The sequence below is a fragment of the Rhincodon typus genome, chromosome 11 (genome assembly GCF_021869965.1).
Source record: "Rhincodon typus isolate 14 chromosome 11, sRhiTyp1.1, whole genome shotgun sequence".
In the NCBI taxonomy this organism is placed as follows: domain Eukaryota; kingdom Metazoa; phylum Chordata; class Chondrichthyes; order Orectolobiformes; family Rhincodontidae; genus Rhincodon; species Rhincodon typus.
In genome coordinates, this window is record NC_063342.1 from 66,223,482 (window position 1) to 66,246,347 (window position 22,866).

At 41.8% G+C, this 22,866-nt stretch overlaps 1 protein-coding gene across 1 annotated transcript in view; it reads right to left on the reverse strand.

Annotated features, from left to right (window-relative positions):
* The window catches only part of wwc3 (WWC family member 3), a 107,451-nt gene that overhangs the window by 16,196 nt on the left and 68,389 nt on the right, over window positions 1–22,866 (reverse strand). Inside the window, exons 2-12 of the mRNA XM_020517636.2 lie at window positions 19,917–20,063; window positions 16,819–16,892; window positions 13,084–13,326; window positions 10,897–10,986; window positions 9,457–10,031; window positions 6,835–6,955; window positions 5,792–5,869; window positions 4,603–4,689; window positions 2,540–2,732; window positions 1,665–1,829; window positions 286–434 (exon numbers count right to left, since the gene is read on the reverse strand). Coding sequence (XP_020373225.1) covers window positions 286–434; window positions 1,665–1,829; window positions 2,540–2,732; window positions 4,603–4,689; window positions 5,792–5,869; window positions 6,835–6,955; window positions 9,457–10,031; window positions 10,897–10,986; window positions 13,084–13,326; window positions 16,819–16,892; window positions 19,917–20,063 — 1,922 coding nt within the window. The remainder of the gene's footprint in view (window positions 1–285; window positions 435–1,664; window positions 1,830–2,539; window positions 2,733–4,602; window positions 4,690–5,791; window positions 5,870–6,834; window positions 6,956–9,456; window positions 10,032–10,896; window positions 10,987–13,083; window positions 13,327–16,818; window positions 16,893–19,916; window positions 20,064–22,866) is intronic.

Below are 22,866 nucleotides of genomic sequence, written 5' to 3' on the forward strand. Positions count from 1 at the left end.
TTTCCTGCTGTGAACTTTTATACCTTCTACCTTCATACATACCTCCTCTGGATCAATCTTCCGTTTCTCTCCCTGCTCCTTTATTAACCGTTTTCACCCTGCACATCACCACTTTTGCTGTTTAACCATCTTTTCCTCCACTTTTCCCTCACTGTTCTTTCCTTGCCTTCTCCTTTTCCTTGACCCTGTACTTGCTGAAAGGGTTGACTGCAACACTGGCTCTGTTTTCTTCTCTGCCTGAGGATGTTGCCTGACCTGCTAAGAATTCCCAACGTTCCAACATACCTCTCTGACACGGCTTCGGTTTTCTCTTCCTTCATCTCCTCCTGGATTTCCTCTTCCGTACATTCCAACTTCACTCGCTCCTCTGCTAACTGTTTCTCCACTGCTTCCAACTGAGCTGTGGTCCTTGCTAGAAGCATTGACACTGCATCCTTCAGGTGGATAAAACAAGTATATCAGTACGTACCACCTGGGTGTGCACAGTAAGAAATCCAAACAACAGAGATAAAGAATGAGTGAACATTTAAAATACACCCCTCTTGTGTCTCACAGCATTGGGCTAATATGCAAAATAAGGTGCTACAGACAATGGGATAGTTCACTGGTTATTGAACTGGCAGTATTGAGGTCATGATTTCAAGGATTGTGGATGACAAAGCTCAGCAATGTACTTACCAGGAAATAGTAACAGACATCAAAATAACAGTTGTTGACATAGGCAGTCACAAAGCCTGCTGACATTTAATACAGAGAAGTACAAAGTCAAGAAGAAACAAAAACAAATTGCTGGAGAAACTCAGCAGGCTTGGTAGTATCTGTGGAGCGAAAGCAGAGTTAACATTTTGGGTCTGAATGTGAAAGATGGACAGCAAAGAAATAAATTAGGCAATTGCAAAGGTGCACAAGGGCAAAGTAAGCTGGGGATTTGTGCATTTTGAAAGTTGACAGGACAAGTTGTTACAGTGATTAGGGAAGTATATAGGATACTCGACTTTGTACATAATAGCACCGAATACAAAACAAGTCACGAAGTAGCCCTCAGCTAGCATGCTCTGCACAAGCCTAGGCATCGCACTATAGGAAGGAAAGAAGACAAGGCTTTAGAGACAGTACAGAGGTTTACCAGGAATTGAGGTGTTCAGTTCGGAGTCTGCTCTAGCAGAGCAAAGGAGGTTAGAGAATATCTACTAGAAGTGGTTTGGATGGGCCAAGTAGAGGAAAAAAAAATCTCTCTGGCAAGTGGCTCAACAGTCAGACATCCTATATACAAAATAATTTGCGGAAAAAAAAGTGGGAAACGAGGAGAATTGTTTACAGGTAGTTTGCCTATAACACAACAGTTATGTTCTTGTGCAACCTCACGTTATAAAAAAAATCACATTATAGAGAAATTATTATACCATACAGTAGAAAGTTTGCATTATCCAAACAGTGTCTGCTATTCATCAATCACATTACAGCCAATTCATGTTAACAAAACATGCATTATAACAGAACTACCTGTACTTATATGTCTTATCCATAGATCTTGAACACTGGATTTTTAAAAATCCATTCACATCATAGATATTCAACAGACATATTTGCTCACAAAAGCTTTATTGTACTTTCCTCTCTGTTGGTACATGTATGAACACAGATTAGTACATATTCTACTTTACCTTCATTTCACTATCCGTTAGCTTTCCAACAATTCCAGTATTGCAAGCTTGCCTGCTGTTCCTTTCAGGCATTGTCCCCATACTACCGAAGGTTAACAGTTGATACCAATGGAGCAACATTTCACCTGGTCTTTCAATGTCAGCCAGACTTATCTGAACAACTCCCTAAACACAAGAAATTCATTGAGAGAAACGTAAAACAAACATATCAAGGTTGAGAGCATGTTTTCTTTAAGCCCCATTTGTATTACGCCATTGAGTTACTGTAGTTCAGAAAGCTCAATGCCGTCCTGATCAAACTGGTCTGCTTGCTCCACACTTCATCACCAGTGTACTGGGCACACTGTCCACTCAAGGCACCCAGCAATCTGACCAGGTTTCTTCAGCAACATTGGTCAAATCCACTGGCTCCATCACTGGGAAAGAAAAGGGGACAGCAGATACATGGGAACAGGGCCACCTCCAGGTTCCACGTCATCCTGATCTGGATATCTATGGCCTTTTCTCTGTCATCGCTGCACCCAGGCTAACTATGAAATACACAGAATAAATTCACACCTCAACTGTCTGCAAATCAATTGAATCCAGAGCCAGACCAAACGTGACACTAGGCAGAGGTGCAATGGGTCTTCCCGGGGGAGACAATTTATGTGTGGACAGCAAAACAGGTTTCACAGTAAGCTCAAAGGGAAACTAGTTCATACCGATGTTAAACTTGTGGCGTAAGGTAGGATATCAGCATCTGAAACTGGTTCACATTGATGGTAAACCTGCAGTGTGCGAGGATATCAGTACCTGGACCTAGATCACACTAATGTTAAACCTGCAATGTGAGGGAGGATTATCAATACCAGGAAACTGCAATCAGCACCTACCAATAACTCTTCCTGAATTTGCTGGTCAATGGAACATATATCCAGCTGCACAGTCTTCAATCTCAACATGCTGGGTGCCACTGGGATTTGAAATGATTCACTGAATGTCATTAGGGCCTGAATCTCTAAAGCCTTGGAGCAGAAGGTAAACGTTGTGCCAGGGTCAATCGGGAGCAATGAGGTCCTTATATACCTGCAACAAGAACAGAATTATTCTTGCTCACAACAGATTGAGTTTTAAGATACAATATCCCAGCACCCAGCAATAACAGTGACAAGCTGGTACAGATGCCATTGTATCCTCTGCTGGCTATTAGAAAGCATCCATTGAGGGCCCAAGCCCACCCCACTCTATTTCTGCTGTGTTAAAGTAGGGTTTTCTCTGCAGGAAGTTAGACCTCAACGTATGACATAAAAGACTGCAAACCTCTTCAGCTTCTCATCTACTTTCCCATTAAATTTGATGCTGCCAGTTAATAAAATGAACATTAGTAGGACATAGCTTCTTTCATAAAGTTCTGTAGTTCCGACCACTTTCTGGAGCCTCTCACAATGTGTATGAGCCTAAAGATGACAGATAAATTTACAAGAGGACCCATTATAATCAATCCAAACCTGATCTCTCCAAGGACAAACCCCGATTGGATGTAATCCTGGAGATGTGGCTATGTGACTTGATGACATAGCATTCAATTGCATGACACTGCTTCAGTGACGCTCAATCACATGACATTTGCTGTAGTTTGCAAATGTTCTTTCAGTTACCTTAGTCTCAGTACCACCAAGATCTGAATAAACCAAAGGCTTTTTGCTTTCAAAGTGAAATGTGTAGCAATTTATAAACCAAAATTGAAAGATTTAAGTAACATTTAAACAAAAACTACTTCTACAATACATCGACCACAATGAGGCAAATAAATTACCACTAATTCAACAAAAACATTGATAAATGTAACTTTCATACAAAAACCAAAATACTGCAGATGCTGGAAATCTGAAAAACTGAAAACTTTCAGCAGCTCTGGTAGGATTCAAACCTTAAATTCTGTTTCTTTTTCCACTAGATGCTGTCAGAATTGCTGAGTATATCCAGCACGTTATTTTTTAATTAATCAATTTAAGCACCACATGGTAGAAGTTTGAGTATGATCTTATCGCTTTTTAACAGTACATGGCAAGCAATAAAAAGAACAAATAAAACCAAAATCAAATCTATAATCAATTGACTGACTCTCATCCTGCACTTCAGGGAGGTGAAGCCCAATCCTCAGAGAAATCTAACAAAGTTGCCCTAATTCTGAAACCAAAGATATTTTTGCAACAGTTCGAACCAGAGGCAGACGTGCTCACCCTATGCAAAAGGCAGGTTAAGTGCCAAAGGCAGATGGTGGCCCTAATGGGCCCTGGTGCTGTCTTCCGTTAGAAAGGTGGTGGGTGGCCCGATAACTTGATCGCGGCCAAAGGTAAACAAATGGATTAAAAAAAAAGGTAAAGCACACTATTGTGAGGTTCAGTAACTCCAGAAGTGTGCCAACATTAAAAACTTTCATTTCTGCCCACTTTGAACCCAATAGGTGCACACTAATGTGTCTGGAGTTGGCAATCCCAACGCTGACATGTTTTTGCATCGTTTTCTGGAGATAGCAGATCCAGTGTCAGCCTCCAGTATCTCCAATCTTTCAAAATGTGCATAACAATCCTTCTTCACTCCATTGAAATCAAAAATCTTGGTTAAACCCTCACTCACTCCAGTTTGTGCATCAACACCCTCCACCCCACCCCCCACTCAGTTTTTGACAGCTTCTCTCTAAGTCTCATGAACGGATTTCTACTCATTAGCTCAGTGGCAGACACACAGGATCCCCAATGACTAGACCTCTGCCCTCAACATAACTTGAATCTTTGTTCAAAAGTGTCGTTAGTATTGTGTTGGATGTCATTTTAATATGGATCCAAAGTCAACATTGGCACTGGGCTCTATCAAGAAACAGGTCAGTCCTATATAATAGTCAGGCAAAAGTAGACCTTTATGGTCACGACTTGTATTATCGTTTCCAACTTACACTCTGCTCCCATCTTTCACCTGTAGGGCAGTGAGATTCCGTAACTGAAGGATGTGAATGATCAAGCATTCCTCCCGGTGATCATACCTGAAGATACAAAAGTTTTGGAAGCGTATTTGCCAAAGAAATAAAAGACCTGCATTTATAAAGTGCCTTTCCCAACCCAAACAAGTCTTAAAGCACTCTGCAGCCAATGACAATACTTTAAAGCCTAGTTACTGTTATGATAAACTACTGATACCAGGGTATTACTGCCAGACATTTTAAGCTGATTTCAAATCCTCAGGATACTGCCTAGTGAACTTCAATCCTCTCGATTATTAGTCCAGTCACATCACAGTTAAACTGCCAGATTCTGATTGTACAGTGTTGCTGATGCAGAACTCTGTTGTTGAGTGTGTGCGCTTTAAAGGACTTTAACACATTACTTTTCACGTTGATTTCCTCATGTTTTAATCATCCAGAGGTTGGATTACTATTGACTCATTTGTTTAAACTGCTTAACATGACAATAAGGAACATTCAGCCTGCTCTGTTGTTTAATATGATCATGGCTGATCAAACACTTCAATGCCTTTTACCCACTCTATTCCTGAAACCCTTTATGCTTTGGATAATCAGAAATTCAGCAACCTCTACTTTAAATATATTCAAAGTCTGAGCTTCCAGAGTAGCGAATTCCAACAACCAACCACCCTCCAAATAAAACAAATTCTCCTCATCTTGGTCCCAAGAGTTTTTTTTAAATTGTGTCCCCAGTCCTAGTCTCCCCAGTGAAAGTAAAAATCTTATCCACTTCCACCCTGGTCCACCCCTTTCAGTATTTCAATGAAATCACCTCATTCTTTGAAATTCTAGAGAATACTGGCCCAGTTTGCCCAACCTCACCTCACAGGATAGTCCCACTATCCCAGGAACAAATCTGGTGAACCTTTGTTGCACTACCTCTAGGACAATAATATCTTTCCTGAATTAGGGAGACCAAAACTGTACACAGCACTCCACACGTGGTCCAATCAGGTTCCTATATTATAGGACCATCTATTGTTCAACTGGTTCAGTAATAGTCCTGAGAATTCCTCTCATACCTCTAACAAAATACACCTCCCAATAATTGCAAATAAAGCAGGAGACAGGAGCTAAAGTTTATGGATGTCATTGAGAAAGCCCGGTACATTTAAACACTTACACAAGTCCCATTTTAATTTGTGGTGGATCAAAAGTGATGGAACTATTATCATACAGAGTCTCGTCTGCATCTTCAGGCCTGCAAATCCAAACAGTTGGACACAATAAATGAAAAGCAAATTTACAATCTAATAAGTCACAGTTAATACAGAGGCGTGTCTGCATGATGCATCATGAATCATGAATCATGAATGAGTGGTCTTGAGTGAGCTTTGGCTCAGTGAGAGTACTCCAGCCTGTGTCAGGCTATTGGTTGGAGTCCTTTCCAGACAGCTATGATGGAATACTGAAAAGTGTTCCAGTCTTGCAATAAGGGGCAGACATCCCATCTGGCAGGAGTAAAGTAACGACTCACACCGCAGCCCCTGCACATTATGCCTCGCCTGGTGAGTCTAACCACACGACCACATCATTGGATAGTCTCTGTAAGGAAGACCTAAGTGCAATTTGCCCAAAGTAAATGCAGTGGAAGGAATGAGCTGGCCCTATTGCCTCAAGGCTCAGGAGAGGGAGAAGAGTTAATAGTTTGATAACTTTGTCACTGAAGTGAGACAGAATGGCTGCATGGGCTCACCCTGTGCAAAAGACAGATATGGGGGAAAATGCACCCAGCACCAAGTAACTCCCTTGCTAGTGATGATTTGCTGCTCTCCACAGAGAGATATTGCACAGTACAGACAGAAAGCCCCACTGAATTTCAGGGTCCACTGTTACTGCTGCAGGCAACCTCAATAACAGGATTAAGTGCGACCCTGCAACTGGTGGAACAGAAATTGCAACCATCGACAGCTTCACACAGACAGGGGCAGCCCCTGTGTCACTGAAGAAACTATCAATCATCGCTCAGACCAATCTAACAGGTGCACAGACTATTATAATAATGGCCAGAATTACACACAGCACTGTCTGCACAAACAAAGTGGCAACATATTGGTGCCTCTCACAGCTAGTCAGAATCCAGGGGGAAGTATGTTCTTGGAAAACGCCAGCTGTAGAGTTTGTTCCACCAACTTGATTTGGTGCAGAAGAAAATTATTTCATCACCTTTTACTCAATGCTTCGAAGACTCCACTGTCTGTGGCGAGAGAATCATCCGAGAAACCTGTGGAGACTCTTCTCACTCTTCGGCCTGCTTTAAGGGCACTGTCAGTGCGCAGGGTTACCGCTACAATAAAGGAGGGAAGACACAGTACATTAATGGTGGTCCTCAAAACATGACAATTAAAATACAGGGTCTGCATTTACATAGCACCTTTAACGTACCGATTCTTCTCAACATGCTTCACTGCATTGTTATGAAATAAAGATTTAACTTTGTTGAGTTGGCTCGTCAAGAAAGGAGTAAACAACATCACAGTAGAGCTGGGTCTGGATTAACTTACTGTGGAGCGAAAGGAAAACTCTCCGTCAGAGTGAGACATATTAAGGTGGGCAAGATGCGTGTATCAAAGCATTGTGCCTTTTTAACTCTGGGACCTCAAATACAACTTTACTTTTGAAACCAGACTTTTGAAACCAAATTGTGATGAGGAACACATTTTTAAAAAAAAACACAAAAGAGCTGCAGATGCTGTAAATCAGGAACACAAAGTTGCTGGAAAAGCTCAGCAGCTCTGGCAGCATCTGTGAAGAGAAATCAGTTAACATTTTGGGTCCGGTGACCCGAAAGGGGTCTGAGGAAGGGTCACCGGACCCGAAACCTTAACTCTGATGTTTTCTTCACGGATGCTGCCAGAGCTGCTGAGCTTTTGCAGCAACTTCTGTTTGTGTACGTGATGAGAAACATAACCTTCTGAATAGGTGATGTAAGTGATGGAGCATTCCAGAGACGATGGCTGCCAGGAAAAGAGAAAGGAGGGAAGGTAGAAACCAGGCAGGCCTCCGTAAGGAATATGAAGGAGGACACAAGCCACACAACTTCCTGACCCTTGCTCTAGAACTCTCTGCACCACCCCGGCTTAAATCCAAACCAAGATTGGAATTGCATTGTAGGATCTTGATTTTTACATGTGCATGTAGCCGGTGCCTTGTTAACACTGCGAACAATGCTGCTAAAATGGAACAGACTGATCACCCGCCCGAACACACACAGCTACAGGGAGTTAAAAATCCAGCCTCATCATTCTCAAAATCAGACTGTGACTTTTACATGACACCACCACAAGATGGCACCAAACATCTGGGGATGACTCAATCATGCATAAATGCTGCTCTCCTCCCAAGTTTTTTTTGTGTGGCAGATATTAACTAGAACTCCAAATTAGTCTGTATACTGTTAGCATTTTCTTCCTTGTAATCTTTTCATGGATCTCCATAAACAGCACTGCCATCACCATTATATAATACGTGGTAATGAATTAAAGTGATGCATGCTAGTAAACTTGGTGAGTACCAGTATATTCAGCCTTTAGAAATACCTACTGTTTACCTTTCCCGGAACATACATGCTTTGAATCATTTTCGTTTGAGTAACACCGTAAAGACTGTCACATTGACCGATGGTGTAAAGCAAGTGACGACGCCTTGACATCTTCCCGTGCTGAGCAGCTGTGACCGTGAGACTGTTCCAATCCAGTAAACGCCCAGTCTACACCCAATGCCTACGCCCCACATCTACCTTGTTGCATTTTCCGTCAGGAATCCACGAAGACAACCCATTGGAATGCTCCCTCTGACACCCTAACCAGGAGATTTTAAACTCATCACGGACCAGAGACATATTGTACTGCAAGAACTTCAAAAAGACATTGATATGAAACGAGCCGCTGGAGGATATAAATCCACATTATCAAAAAATGTATTCAAATGTCATACAGTGATTATTACAAACTTTGGCAAAGTATAAACAGTCATTCGGCCCAATTCTGGTGTTATGGACCTCATCATTCTAATATTTGTGATCTAACCCTATTAGGATCAGTTAATTTAAATATCCTTCTATCTCTGGCTCCCTCAGGGAGATTATTTTGCCATTTGCCACAACTGCTTTATATGGGAACAAGATTCACTTGCTATCTAGCTAAAGAAATTTCTCCTAAAATACTTAGTAAATTTCTAAGTGCCTTCTTATTTTTGTGGCTTCCAGTTCTGGCCTTGCCTGCAACTGGAAATATCTTCTTCAGGACTTCCCTAACAAACCTTTTCATAATTGGAAAACATCTATCAGCTCACTCCTCAGTCATCTATTTCCTTGAGAAATTGGCCCTGGGCTGTTCGAAAGGTAGAACTTCCCAGTTGTGACATTATTTGAGAAATTTTTATTTTGCAACATTTCTAATGCTCTTTTCTACAATAAGAGACACAAATTGTTCACAGTACTGAAAGTGTGGTCCAACCAACTTAAAGATTCAATGCAAGTTTGATACAGTTGCTTTTTTCAAATCTAGTCCTTGAGAAACAAGCCCCTGTACTTTGGTGGTTTCGTTTTAGAAATGGACTGAATAAAATACGTTGTTATTTTTAGTAATCTGTGCACCTGTAATCCCAGGACACTTTCTTCCTCTAAAACATGCAATATCCCAAAGCATTGCCAATGTCCTCAGCAGCTAAAGAAACAACTGCTAATCTGTTCTGAGTATTCAAACAGACACAACCAAATCCAGTTTCAAGCAGGTACTGAGTGTCACAATAGCACTAAAGAAATGTTACATTTCAGCGTTACTGTACCTCCTACACCCTGCATTGCTGGCCTCACTCTGGGATCCACATCTTGGCATAGCTTGATATCGCTGACTGAAGCTCCAACAACTTGCGCAGACGCAGCTTCCTGCAAATCGTGACAGACAGCCTGGGCTTGCAGTCGCAGGTTTTCAGACTCCGATCTTCCTAGCAGCTCCTCAAACTCCTCGTTCATCTGGGCCAGCGGAGAGTCACGAGAAGCGGAGAGGTATGGGGTGTCGAGTGGGGAGCTGGGTGGCGAGAGCGAGGACAGCGAGGACCTAGAGGAGAGCGATGCCAAGGACTGAGGCGGGTCCAAAGACCGCCTGGCCTTGCTCAAGTTGGACAGTCCTAAATGGTCGATAAAGGAAGGGTCCTTGGCTATCGTGTCGAACGGAAGCAGATCAAACTGCAGATAGCACCCCAAATCAATCGATGCATCGGTCTCATATTGTGGGAGGCCATAAATGTCAGTAAAACTGACCGAGCTTAAAGAACCTCGACTGGAAGCCAATGATCCACAGCTGGATGCAAGTGAACCTCTACTACTGCTGGATGACACCGTGAGCGAGCTAGCAGTTAAGCTGCAAAATAAATAATATTGTTTTAGTTACAAGTGTGAGATCACAGGATACTGATAATGTTCCTTATTACAGCATGGACACAACACTTGTACCAACATACTCTTGCTGGGACATACCGAGCTCAGGTGGAAAGGAATTTGTGTAGCCTAGTGTTTGTTGGACAGCATAGACACAGTAGGCCAAAGGCCTGTTTCTATGCTGTGTGACTCTACTTCATTTAACAACAGCATCCCCTAAGCACCTCTGTTTGCATGGTAACAGGAAGTAAATAGGTCATTTCAAGTAACATTGCACAAATTGAATAAACATGACCTAACATTTGCTGTATCTATGCTTTTAATTGATGTGATTTTTTTCCCCCCTTGCTGTTGTAGGCTGGCTGAAGGAGATTGAATTCTCTAAGCCACTAGCAGCAACCCAGCTTGCAAACCTACCAAGTCTGAGGGACACACACAGCCACTTCAGAGCGCAATCAAGAAGTCAATCACACTGGCGCGGGACTGGAGTCACATAGCATACAGAGTTGGTAAGGATGCCGGATTTTTGGCATTACCTTCATTTTCACAAAATAAAAATCCAACAAGCCTTACGCAAGCTTTTCATTTCCAGATGTTTTCTTAAAATCAAATTTAAATCCTTGAACAAACCAGTTTTGGGATTTGAATTCATATCTTCAGGTCCACTACGCTAACAAACGTCACACTTATTATACATGGGTAACTACGCAAATGTATAACTATGAATGAATCCTGTTGCCAAAAACCAGCATAACATTGTTGATAACTAGATGGAATCAACTGGATCTGGTTTACATTTATAACATAACATGCAGTTTTGTACAGACCCTTCTAACAGATCCACTAACCTCTTCAGCTGCGAGTGCAAATACGTGGTTAAGCGTGTTGCTTCTTCCAGCTGCCTTAATAGACAGTTTCTCTTGTCTTGCAACAGCATTCTACAAGGAGATAACAAACACGTAGGGGGTGAAAATGAGAATCTAGCATGGTGCTGCAGTTTTGGCATAGCTACACTGGAAAAAGAATGATACATGTCTGTCAGACCATCCTGCATTTATTTTACTACAGAACTTTGCATCCATCTATTTGTGTAGCAAGGGTGTATAAATTTTAAAACATTTTTTGAAGACAATGAGGCATACAGTTGGCAGTTCCTTCTGTGCCTTCAGGCTTTTCCATTGTTCCTTAATCAGCTCTCCCCGAGCCCAGGAGCTGTTAGCAGAACAGTGATGAACTTTGTCCTAATTTTACATTTTTTTACCTTTGACTTCTGTCATTAATAAAGGCATTGTGGTAGGCTGACTTGTAAAACATTTTACTGTATTTTTAATGTAAAAGTACACATGACAATAAATTTCTATTCTATTCTATTCACTTATACAATGCATCACCTGGAATACAGTCCCTACCCCCCCCACCAACCCATTACTGATCCTTAGCCCTAACTGCAATATGTTGCTGTACCTACTGACTCCCAGAACTAATTCCTGACTTTTGCACAGAGTTGAACAACTGCTCAACTTCTTAAGGAGCCCCCAAATATATTATTAGTTATGTATACTGCCAGTAGCCCTAAGTCACCTCCGCAGTAGAACAGACAAGAAGTTATTTTCTGCCTGCCTTTGAGTAACTATGTAATCTTCTCTGACTGTGACATTAAAACTGCTCTTCAATGACCCAATAACTGTTTTAAGTGAGCTTTTGAAAACTTTGCCACAAGACCCACCCTTTTCCCTTAGCAGCATTTAAAAAAACTAATATGGTGGAACATAATACAGCAACTTCACGGAACTCTCAGTGTCATAATGTTATAATTTCCACAGACTGCTGACTGCTACAGCATCAATGCACTACACGGAAGAATAATCACGCAGTCATTACTAGGGAATACTGTACCTTTCTCGGTGCAGCACTCCCTCAGAACACTTGAAGTTTATGCTCAAAATCTCCACAATTGGGATTTTACCCACAATTCAAAGACACGCTGTGTCATGTCATTAAGAATGTGACAGCATAGTGGCACATCAGGCATTGGAGGTGGAGTTCCTACATCTTTTGCAGCTATGGAGCTAACCATTGGTACTGTTCCGTCAAATAGGGAAAACTGAACTCATGTACAGTTAGTAGAATAATGTGCATAATGTACAAAATATTAGCAGGCAGGATGAACATTTCAAATGTTCAATCTGCATTACACAGTTTGGTAAATTTCACTCATTATGGGTGATTGTGACTTTGGACAATAGTACAAAAGGCGGAGTAACAAATCAGCTGCGTCATTACAGTACTTTTCCCATTTTCATTTTATTGGGAACCTGGTCAGAAATTACCTGTCTTACAATGTAACTAAGTCAAAGTTACTCCACTTTTCTTTTCTCTAACTTAAGCAGTTGGTTGTCTTTTTAAAGCAAATATGGAAGAAAAGGCATCAGTTATCCAAAAGGCAAAGAACAACTGACCCCCACCTCCTGAAGATGTACCATATGTTGGATTTTTGACAAAGTTCAACAGCAATGGTGATCATTGCAGTTTGACTCTGCAGGTTGTGGTGGAATGGGCTGGGTGTACCACCAATCTCTTACTAAGTGGTCCCTACCCAATGACCACACACACATATCTCTCAACTATCTTCAAGTAGCTGATCCTGTCACAACAAAGACCCTGTTGCCAGGTAAGTGAATTAACGTGTTCCCCTTAAACATTTTCTTTCACCCTTTCTCCTTTAGATCAGTCCTTAAAATCTACCTCTTCAACCAAACTTGTGTCTGGCCTGTTGTGATTCTGTTCCTGGGAAGTGCTTGCAGATGTTCCCCTACATTTAAAAAGGTGTTGGAGTAGCAGAGCTTTTATGGGGAACAATGGATCAATTGGATAGACCTTACACAGAGCCAGAACATTCATGGTGGATTAAATGGCCACCTTCCACATTGGATGATTCTGGTGATATCAAGGAGAGTGGTCCGGTAGTGGGCGAGACGTTTTAGTTCACATTCCCGGCTACAAAAGAAAAAAGTTGCTGCAAAAGATACACGAACCTTTCAGCGAATTCCTGACAGGGAATGGACTGTGCACGCTGGATATCGTCTTCCAGACGCTGGCGTTCCGCCTCGAGCCGAGCCAGCTCCTCGGGCAGGCGTTTCTGCTGACTGATGAGCTGCAGCTCCTGGAGCAGTGCCTCTTTCTCCCTGATCAGCTGCAGACGGTCCCAGTCTGCCTCAGCCCTGCCTGGCCAGCTCTCGTTGTCCAACTGAGCCAGCTGTAGCTGGATACTGGAAACTCTGCAGGACAGAGGTGGGGAAGTGCAGAAACAGAGAAAGAGAGAGAGAGAGTGTGTGAGAGAGAGAAAAAGAAGGCAGGGGCTAAAGCCATGGGTACTATCGAAGCAAAGCTACAATCATACACCAACAGGAAATGGTTAATGATAAGTGTAGTTACGATTTCAAAATGAAACATAAAAAAGCCAACATTGCGATGCCATCATCACCACTCTTCTCCACCCTACATTTTGTTGAATGCAGTCCACTTTGCAGATTTCATCCTCAGAATTAGCAGGACCAGCTGTCTATTTCTTATCCCAAATTACCCAAATAAAGCTGTTGGTGCCGGCTGTCTCTCTGATGGTTTTTCCGTACTGCACATCCAGGGGAAGGGTAAGTATCAGGCACGTTAGTGTGGAACTGGAGTCAGAGAAAAGAAACACAGGCACTGATTTCATTCCCTTTAGACATTTACAGGCCTGGTGGGTTCAGACAGTCTGATGGGGAATTTTAGCAATTGCAGACAATTACTTCCAGTTTCTGAAGTTCACAAACTGAAGTGCTCTCTGGGTGAACAGTCTACATTATAACTTCAATGACATCATCGCTATACCATTATACAGTGGAGAGCTGCTTTACCCACACCCCCACTCCACTGTGGGGACCTGTTATAGTCCCCTCCCAGTCGTGGGGAGATGCCTTACCCCCGCCCCGTTGTAGGGGGGCTGATTTAACCACCCCTCCACCCCACCTCATCAGCCCAGGAAAACTGAGCAATTCTGCACAACGTACAAACGCTGCAGCAGGATAAGCTGAGAGCTGGAGTGCTACAGTGACAGTGAATTCACAAAATAACCAGCAAAACACATGCAGGACCTCCTGAGACTGGATTCAGTCTCTGTCGGGAGACTCCTCACGTGGTGGCAGCTCACGGGAAAAGCAGCGATGAGGGGTTAAAAACCTCACTCTCTCCGATTTTACATTGTTTCACCAAGTCAAGGTCCACCCTGCAGAATGGGGAATATTGCCGACCAGTAACAAATCATTTGCAGCAGAGAGTTATTCTTTTTTTCCCCCACTCTCACAGTCCCAAACTCTCCTACGCCGTTTTGAAGAGGAGGGCAGTGATGGGAGCAGTAAATGTGCACGGCCAGCAGGTGTTGCTAAGGGGGCCCCAATTTGATTCTGGCTGATAATGTTCACCTTTCTGCCAAAGCAATCAAGATGATTTACTCACGGTCCTAAAGCGTACGTCTAATGAGCCCACCCTGTGATTACGTCCCTTTCAATTAGTACTAAATGTTGCCTTATTCCCTCAGGGCCATGGGTATATTTTGAGTACAAAGAGCAGCTCTGGTATGACTGCTGACCTTGTAGATGGTATGCATTTCACTAATCTAACAAGAGAATCCAGCGGCTGCCTCTGTTTGAGCTCCATTTGAAAGTGCAGGATACAGGTAACAGACAAAACGTACTGAGCCAGGAATGTCCGAGACCTTCTCCTCACCCATATCGACGTCACAGACCTTCAAAGTCTGTTATGTCTGAGTTATCATGCCACCAGTCACACAACAAGTGGTAAGGAAGAAGAACTTGTATTAATATGCTCTTCACAACCTCAGTACATACAGCTATTGGAGTAATCATCTTTAGCGTGAGCACTGCTGTACTATAGGAAATCCTCCACAAAATCCTGACTCTCTGTTTGCTGGACATTGGAGGCAGCCAAGATTCTCAATGCAGTGACAACTTGGTGATTGGGCAAATTTGCTCTCATTCAGCGTGGTCAAATGTGTCCATTTTATGACATCTTTGAAAGCAAATAAGTTGCAAGACTGTAACATTCTATTACTTAAGCTACAATGCACTCATTTTACAATTAACTTCCTACATGATAACAAACCATTGTACAGTACTTTGAGATATCCTGAGGTTGCCAGAGGCCATATATAAATACCAGGACCTTCTTTAACTTGAGGCTGACCTTGCCAACAAGTGCATGAAGTAGCTGTTTGGTTTGTCAGTTCACGTCTAGGTACTTTTCAAGTCTTGAAAGATCTCCCTCATCTTAAATATTGACACTTTCTGTTGTTCATAAAAAATGTTCCCTTAAAATAAAATCAAAAACTGATTACAGCGTACATTTTGATATGTTTAAATATTCCCTTGAACTTTAAGAGATAAATATGGGGAACCTGTCGTACTGTTGATGTAATGTTGACAGACAGAAATCATATTTCTTGCTTAAACGTAGTACAGCACAGCAAATTCTCTCGCCCATTGTGTACTGACATCCACCAGAGAGAGCTAGAGTGAAAACACTGTAATGCATGTAAACACACAGGCTTTCCAGTAATCCTAACAAACCAAGGACAGAAATGCGTGATAAATGAAGAATGTGACCACAGAAGATAATAGCTACTCAATATATTCAACGCACTTACCCTCACTTTATGACTCTTCCAGTGAAAACACTACTCACTTTCTCCAGAACTGGTTATCGTGCAGAAGGCAAAAGGGGCAAAATAACCTGCTTTTTGACCTCATCTGGTCTTTTCCTTGCCATTCCTTAATTTAATTTAATTGGTAAACTCTGCACTAGGCAGTGGATATCCTTCCTTTTCAAATTCACTTGTAGGATGTTGGTGTCGCTGGCTGGGCCATCATTTATTACCTATCTCTAGTTGCCCCTTGAAAAGGTGGTGGTGAGCTGCCTTCTTGAACCGCTGCAGTCCAGGTGCTGTAGGTAGACCCACAATGCGCGTGGAAGGTAATCCCAGGATTTTGACCCAGCAGCAGTGAAGGAACAGCGATACATTTCCAAGTCAGGATGGCGAGTGGCTTGGAGGTGGTGGTGCATCCACGTATCTTGTCCTTCTAGACGGAAGCGGTCGTGGGTTTGGAAGGTGCTGTCTAACGATCTTTGGCAAATGCTGAGAGACTGAATATTTCTCAACATTGTACACGACATATATGGCTTAAACTTAGAAGTGACGGCAAAAAAGCAAGCAGGACATCATTTAATGGGTTTACGTTTCTTGCAGTGACGTGTAGCATCCAGATTCCTTCCTCTGATGAAAGTGCCAACCACTCTGGGGTACAGGAGTGCCCCCTCGCCAATGTTTGCTGACCTCTGTGCTTAACCAAGTGAGCACTGGTCAGTAAGAGCCAAAAGATTATGCAATGGCACACTACACGTCAGCTAAGCTGGACTGCCCAGCCCACATCCCAGCAAGAGGGCAGTAGCCAGTGAAGGGCTGTGACAAAATCGATTGGTTTCTCCCTGAAACGGAGGAAAACTGTATTCCCTGCATGACTCTACCCAAGATCGGCTGTCATGTGACCTCATGGCCCTCAGAAACTTCACAACATGTTATTTTGCCAAAAACTTGTAACCAACAGATTCCCCAACACAATCCTTCTCCAAAACGAAAAGTATATTAATAAGAAGGAAAAAGACAGCTAAGAATTGAGAGACAAAGATTGTTTGTGAGTACATTGAATGTTAATTACCTCTTCTTAGCTTCCTCATACTGCCAACTAAGTCGAACTCTGTCTGCTAGTTTCGACCTTCCATCAGATGAAAACTGTAAAAGGAAAAGCATTAAAATTTATTAACAGCAAACATGGACAAATCCTAAACTCTTAGTTCAGATGTATCGCAAATGTTTGCATTGGAAGTGGGGACTTGGCTCATATGAGAATATTTATATAAAAGGACAAAATACTTTGAAGTAAAGGTCAAGTCAACAATGTAAAAAGCTGCTAGCGAGCATATAACTGTTTGCAAAAATGTGCCTTCTATCTGTATACAAATGCATACTGACCAAAGAAGCCACAGTCTCCAGTAGCCAGACTGGGCACTGCATTGTTTAAACAAGATGAGCAACAGTCCTTACAAATGATTTAAACAAAAGCAAATTATTGGAAATGCTGAAGCTCTGAAATGAAAACAAAAATTGCTGAAAAACTCAACAGGTCTGGCAGCATCTGTGGAGACAGAAAGCAGTTTTAACACCTTGAATTGGACTTGAAATGCTAACTCTGTCTTTCTCTCTCCACAGATGCTGCCAGACCTGCTGAGTTTCTCCAGACTTTATTTTTGGAAATGATTTACATCCTTCCTAGAGCAGGATCATGACATGAGCCAATCAAACCTTATCCTTCAAAAGGAGTACAATCCACAAATAAATAACCCTGAAAGGATGGATTTGAAACTTATATGCAAGTTGCAAACAATTGAGCATCATTGCCAATCATTTCTGCATTCCGGAAGTGAAGTGAAATGATCTCCTTTTTGATTCTCAAAAGTAGGAAGCTGAATTACATAAATTGAGAATATACATGGGATGAATGAATGAAGGAATTAATAATGTAAAGTTTTGTATCTAACACATATGCCATACACTGGAGTTTCCTTCACAAAGAAGCAGAACAACTGCCTCTGGTTCAAGTATTATTTTGATGAAAAGGATTTTCAAATCGCTATTTGACCATTGAAAGTCAATTGGCATTTATCAGTTGCTGAAGAGGTAGGAGCAAGCTACAATTGAGAAAGCAGCTCAGAAACAAACAGCCAAATTAGCCCAAAACAAACACAGCTGGTCTAGCAGCATCTGTGGACAGAAATAGAGTGAACATTTCAAGTCCAGTATGACTAGTGCTTGTCCAGTCATTGTATCCCTTTTGCTGACAAGTTGTTTTTGACTTTCCCTATCCAGGGCTGCTTTCGTCTACCTTTGCTCCTCGTTTCAATCAGGATGTGTGCGGGCTACAAAAGGTATTCAGGCCACTTGCCTATTTGAAAGGTACCCAAACTGACAGTTATTTTTGTCTGGTCTATCACACAACCACTAGCTCTTATCCAATCCATGTTCATATTAAACCATCTTTTGCATCTTGGATGTTCCTACCACTCTTCCTACAAAAACTCATCCTTGCTGTTAGCTACGAGGATCCAGGATGTAGTGACAAAGAAGCCTCAATGGTTGACACACATTAACAAGTGTAAAGTAGTGTACTTGTACCTGGGTGGACGAGAACAACGATAGCAGAGAGTCAAAAATTTGCTGGAAAAAAAACTCAGCAGGTCTGGCAGCATCTGCAGAGAGAGAAAGCTGTGGAGAGAAGTTTTTGGTTTTGTTTCCTATTTCCAGCATCCGCAGTTTTGTTTTTTTGGTTTGAGGGTAGCAGGGCACTTGTGCAAACACCATAGTGCATGAAGAGTGGGGTGGTGGAGAGGGAGAATACAGATATTATAATGTGGTAGCGATAAGGGACGACATGGTCAGGGTGACAGCCACAACTGCAGAGGTTCCAAAGGTTGTTCCAAATCTTAACAGAAAAATCAAGGCAATAGAGCAGTAAAATACTTTTCATGATACGTATTATCTCCATGCAACAAATAATAATTTAAAAATAAAATTAATGCTCTTTGGCCAAGTAGATAAAGCACTTGTAACAAGATAAATGAATTAGTGGAGGGATAAATAGATTATTCTGTAATGGCAATGATATCAGAGTCATAGAATCATACAGCGCGGAAACAGGCCCTTCGGTCCAACTTGTCCATGCCGATAAAGTTTCCCAAACTAAACTAGTCCCGTTAGCCTGAATTTGGCCAACATCTCTCTTAAACCTTTCCTATTCGTGTACCTGTCCAAAATGTTTTTTTAAATGTAACTGCACCTTCATCTACCACTTCCTCTGATGGTTCATTCCATGTGCACACCACCCTCTGTGTAAAAAGGTTGCCCCTCAGGTCCCATTTAAATGTGCTGGGAAATAATATCCCAGGATACACAATCTTTCAAAAAGACTGGCATAATGGGAAAGTGAATGGAATTGCACTGATTATAAAGGATGATGGAAGGACAGTGGTTGGAAAGGATTTTGGCTCAGACAAACCAGGGAGTGGAAGCAGTATGGGCAGAGTTTAAGAACAGGAAGTGGGGGAAACACAAGTGAACAACAGTTACACCACCAGACTGAGGACTAAACAGTTAGATTATTGTTGCAAAATCCATGTAGTTATTGTGGAGAACTTCAATCCTTATTTAGGCTACACAAATCTGTATTCTGACATTAGCAATGCAAGGTCATATGTACTTCTCCATCCATTCAACTACATCCCTTTTATACATCTATTAGATGCTGTCCAAATGACTTTATCACTTACTGGAGCACCTATTTCAGTGTGGATGTTGTTTCAAGGTCATTGACATCAGATTTACAAATCTTTTAGTCCATTGACATTTTCAGTACTAGATTAAACAAATCAGGTAACAGCCAGGATCGTTTACTTGCCCTAATTGTTGATCTAAACCAACAGAGTCATTTCCAATCCGGTCTAACACTGCTCAGGGACTTGGAGGTGGTTTCCCATCAGACTGGGCAGTTTCTCAGGCACATCATTACATCCCAAAAAACATGCCATATTCCTTCCTTACAACATCAGTCTCTTGTCGTTACAGAAACAAAAGGAAAAACCCAGAGCTTTTCATTTTGCTTTCTTAATGCACATGAGCGTGACAGATTCTGCAAATGCAGTCTGAAGTGACAATGAAAATTAGCCAGAGTTAATAAATAGGTCTTTGCATTTGAAAACATACCTCACCGATGATGTCAGTCTGTGAACTTGCTTCGCAGTATTGCTGTGGTAAACACTCAGAGGCCAAGCTTGCATTCATCTGGAGATCCTGCAGGGAGTTCTCAATGCAGCAGCTATTCCTGAATTCATCTGTTAGTTTAGCAAGGCTCTGAAAAGCAAGACAAATGATACACTGAGATTCTAATTCTGCTGAGGCACGCTGAGTAACAAACTTACAGCCGCTTTATAATCATTTACTTGACTTAAGCACTTCCAGTGCTGGTTAAGGCTGTGTGAGTGCGGTGAGTAGCAAGTCAGAACAGCCATTTTATGTCAAACTCCACCAATGGGGCATCAGGGTTCAAAATAGAGCACGTGGCCAAAAAAAAAAAAGGTACAACTTATTTTCGAACATTTTGGGAAAAACAACTTCCAGAACTAAAAGAACAGATGGGATACCTATTAATATTCTCCTCCCATCGTGACAGATTATTCTTTTGAATCTCTAATAGATTATCTCTTTGAAAATTCAGTAGATCAAGAACACAAGCTAACCTTAAGTGTACTGAACGATGGAGGATCTACACTATCACGAGAATTCCAAAGATACACAACCTCACAGGCCATTGGTTTCCTCCTGGCCCTTACTTCTAATGTTATGTCAAAACTCCTGGGATTGCCACTCACAAATGGGTAACAAAGTTCATTTTATCTACTTTTAGTAAGCCAATCACAATCATTAGAACACAAGAAATAGGAGCAGGAATCAGACACGTCCCCTCAAGCCTATCCTGCTCAGCAACTTGACACTGAAGGAGGTGCAGACATTCCCTTAAACTTTATGCGAAAAAATGTGAAAGATAATTTATTGAATGCCTACAAAGCTTGATGAGACTTTGATACGTTTACTAAAGTGGAGGCACAGAAAAATGCATCAGACTTTAACTGACTAGTGAGTGTTGTGTGAGACTGCAGTGATTCCACTTGTAAACTTCTACATCTGTACCTTCCTTCATATGGTTGGATTGTGCCAGAGTATCAAACTTGAGTAGGGTCTTGGCTTCAGCCAGGGTTAGATTCAAGACAGTGACATGCTTCTAGATCAGATGGCTAATGCTTTTGAGAAAGGATTCATGTCTGGCCTCTTTCAAGTTACAAATGGGCTCATCAGCATAAAGTAATACAGCACAGAAACAGACCCTTTGGTCCAACTCGTCCGTGCCGATCAGATATCCCAAACTGACCTAGTCCCATTTGCCATCATTTGGCCCATATCCCTATAAATGCTTCCTATGCATATACCCATCCAGATGTCTTTTGAATGCTGTAATTGTACCAGCCTCCACCACTTCCTCTGGCAGCTCATCCCATACACGCACCGCCCTTTGCATGAAAAAGAGTTGCCCCTTAGGTCCATTTTATATCTTTCCCCTCTCACGTTAAACCTATGCCCTCTAGTTTTGGACTCCCCTACCTGCGCACCCTATCCATGCCCCTCATGATTTTATAATCCTCTATAGGGTAACACCTCAGCCTCCAATGCTCCAGGAAATATATCCCCAGTCTTGTCAGCGTCTCCCTATAGCTCAAACCCTCCAACCCCAGCATCATCTTGGTAATTTTTTTCTATACCCTTTCAAGTTTAACAACAGTAACACCGAAAATGGAGGATATAAGCTGGCAACATTTCTAGACCTTTCTAATACAGGGCTCTAGCAGCAGTGTGAAAAAAAAATTAAACTAGAATCACTTTTGACAGCTACAAAAGGCAACAGGAGGTAGGTAATTACGGAAGGATGAACCCCAGGAATAACCATGGACACATTTATTAATGTTTCAGGTGTGACTCAAACTATCAGTGTGTGTGGAATTGTCCGAAAAGGAATAACTGAGTTTTTGAGATGACATGACAGGGAAGATAATGAAGGGGAGAAGGATAACACTGACCAATCATAAGGAATCATATTGGTCACTAGAAGCTTCATACCAATAGTGAGCCATCCTGGCAACAAATCTGTTCAATTGTGCGGTTCTATATAGCGGCTGTGAATGGACAGTATATGGGCTGGACAGCAAAATCCAGTGAAATGCCTTTACTGTTAAATGAACCTTCAAATAAAAAAGGCCAAACAAAGTTAGATATGGAGTATAATAAATCAATATCTTTGGGAGATCTGTAAATTTGCAATTTACAGAGTCAGGTTACTATAGCATTTTCTTAGCGATGCTGATCATCTTTAAGTAGAATGTTATGGAGAAATTAATGGCATCCAGGTAGAGGAATATATAGGAACTGAAGTAAATTATTTCAAAGCTACATCTACGGTTTGCATTCCAACTTGTCATAAGTTGAAGATTCCATTAAAGAATGCAGGGCCACTAGATGAGGAATAATACACTAAACTCAGAAAGGATATTAATGAACATTGTGATATTTGCAAAAAATAGAGAAAATGCCTTTGTGATCAATAGTAAGTCTTCCACTGGTGACAGATTTTAATTAAAAGGACCTGATGGACCTCAAGGTAGGGGATAAGACAAAATATGTTTTATCCTACGGTCTGTAGACAGAGCGACTAGGTTTAATTGGTCAACAGTAATTTATTGTAAAGACAATAAATTTATTATTGATGAGATAATATGAACGGGATTGAGAGGACTGGCTAAATTCCTAATGGATAACAAAACAGAATTTGCCAATGAGGGAATCAGAAGTGGGTGTATGACAGTACTGTGCCTTTAAGAGGGATTTATTCTGGGCCATTTCTCTTGCAGAGAGGTGTAGCCACAGTGGTGCCAGAATGTTTGTTTCAGAAGCAGTAGGTAAAAAGCTTGGAGTACCCACCAACCTCCAGATCCAACGCATCATCCTCCGACACTTCCGCCATCTGCAATCCGACCCCACCACCAAAGACATCTTTCCCTCCCCACCTTTATCTGCTTTCCGGAGGGACAACTCTCTCCGTGACTCC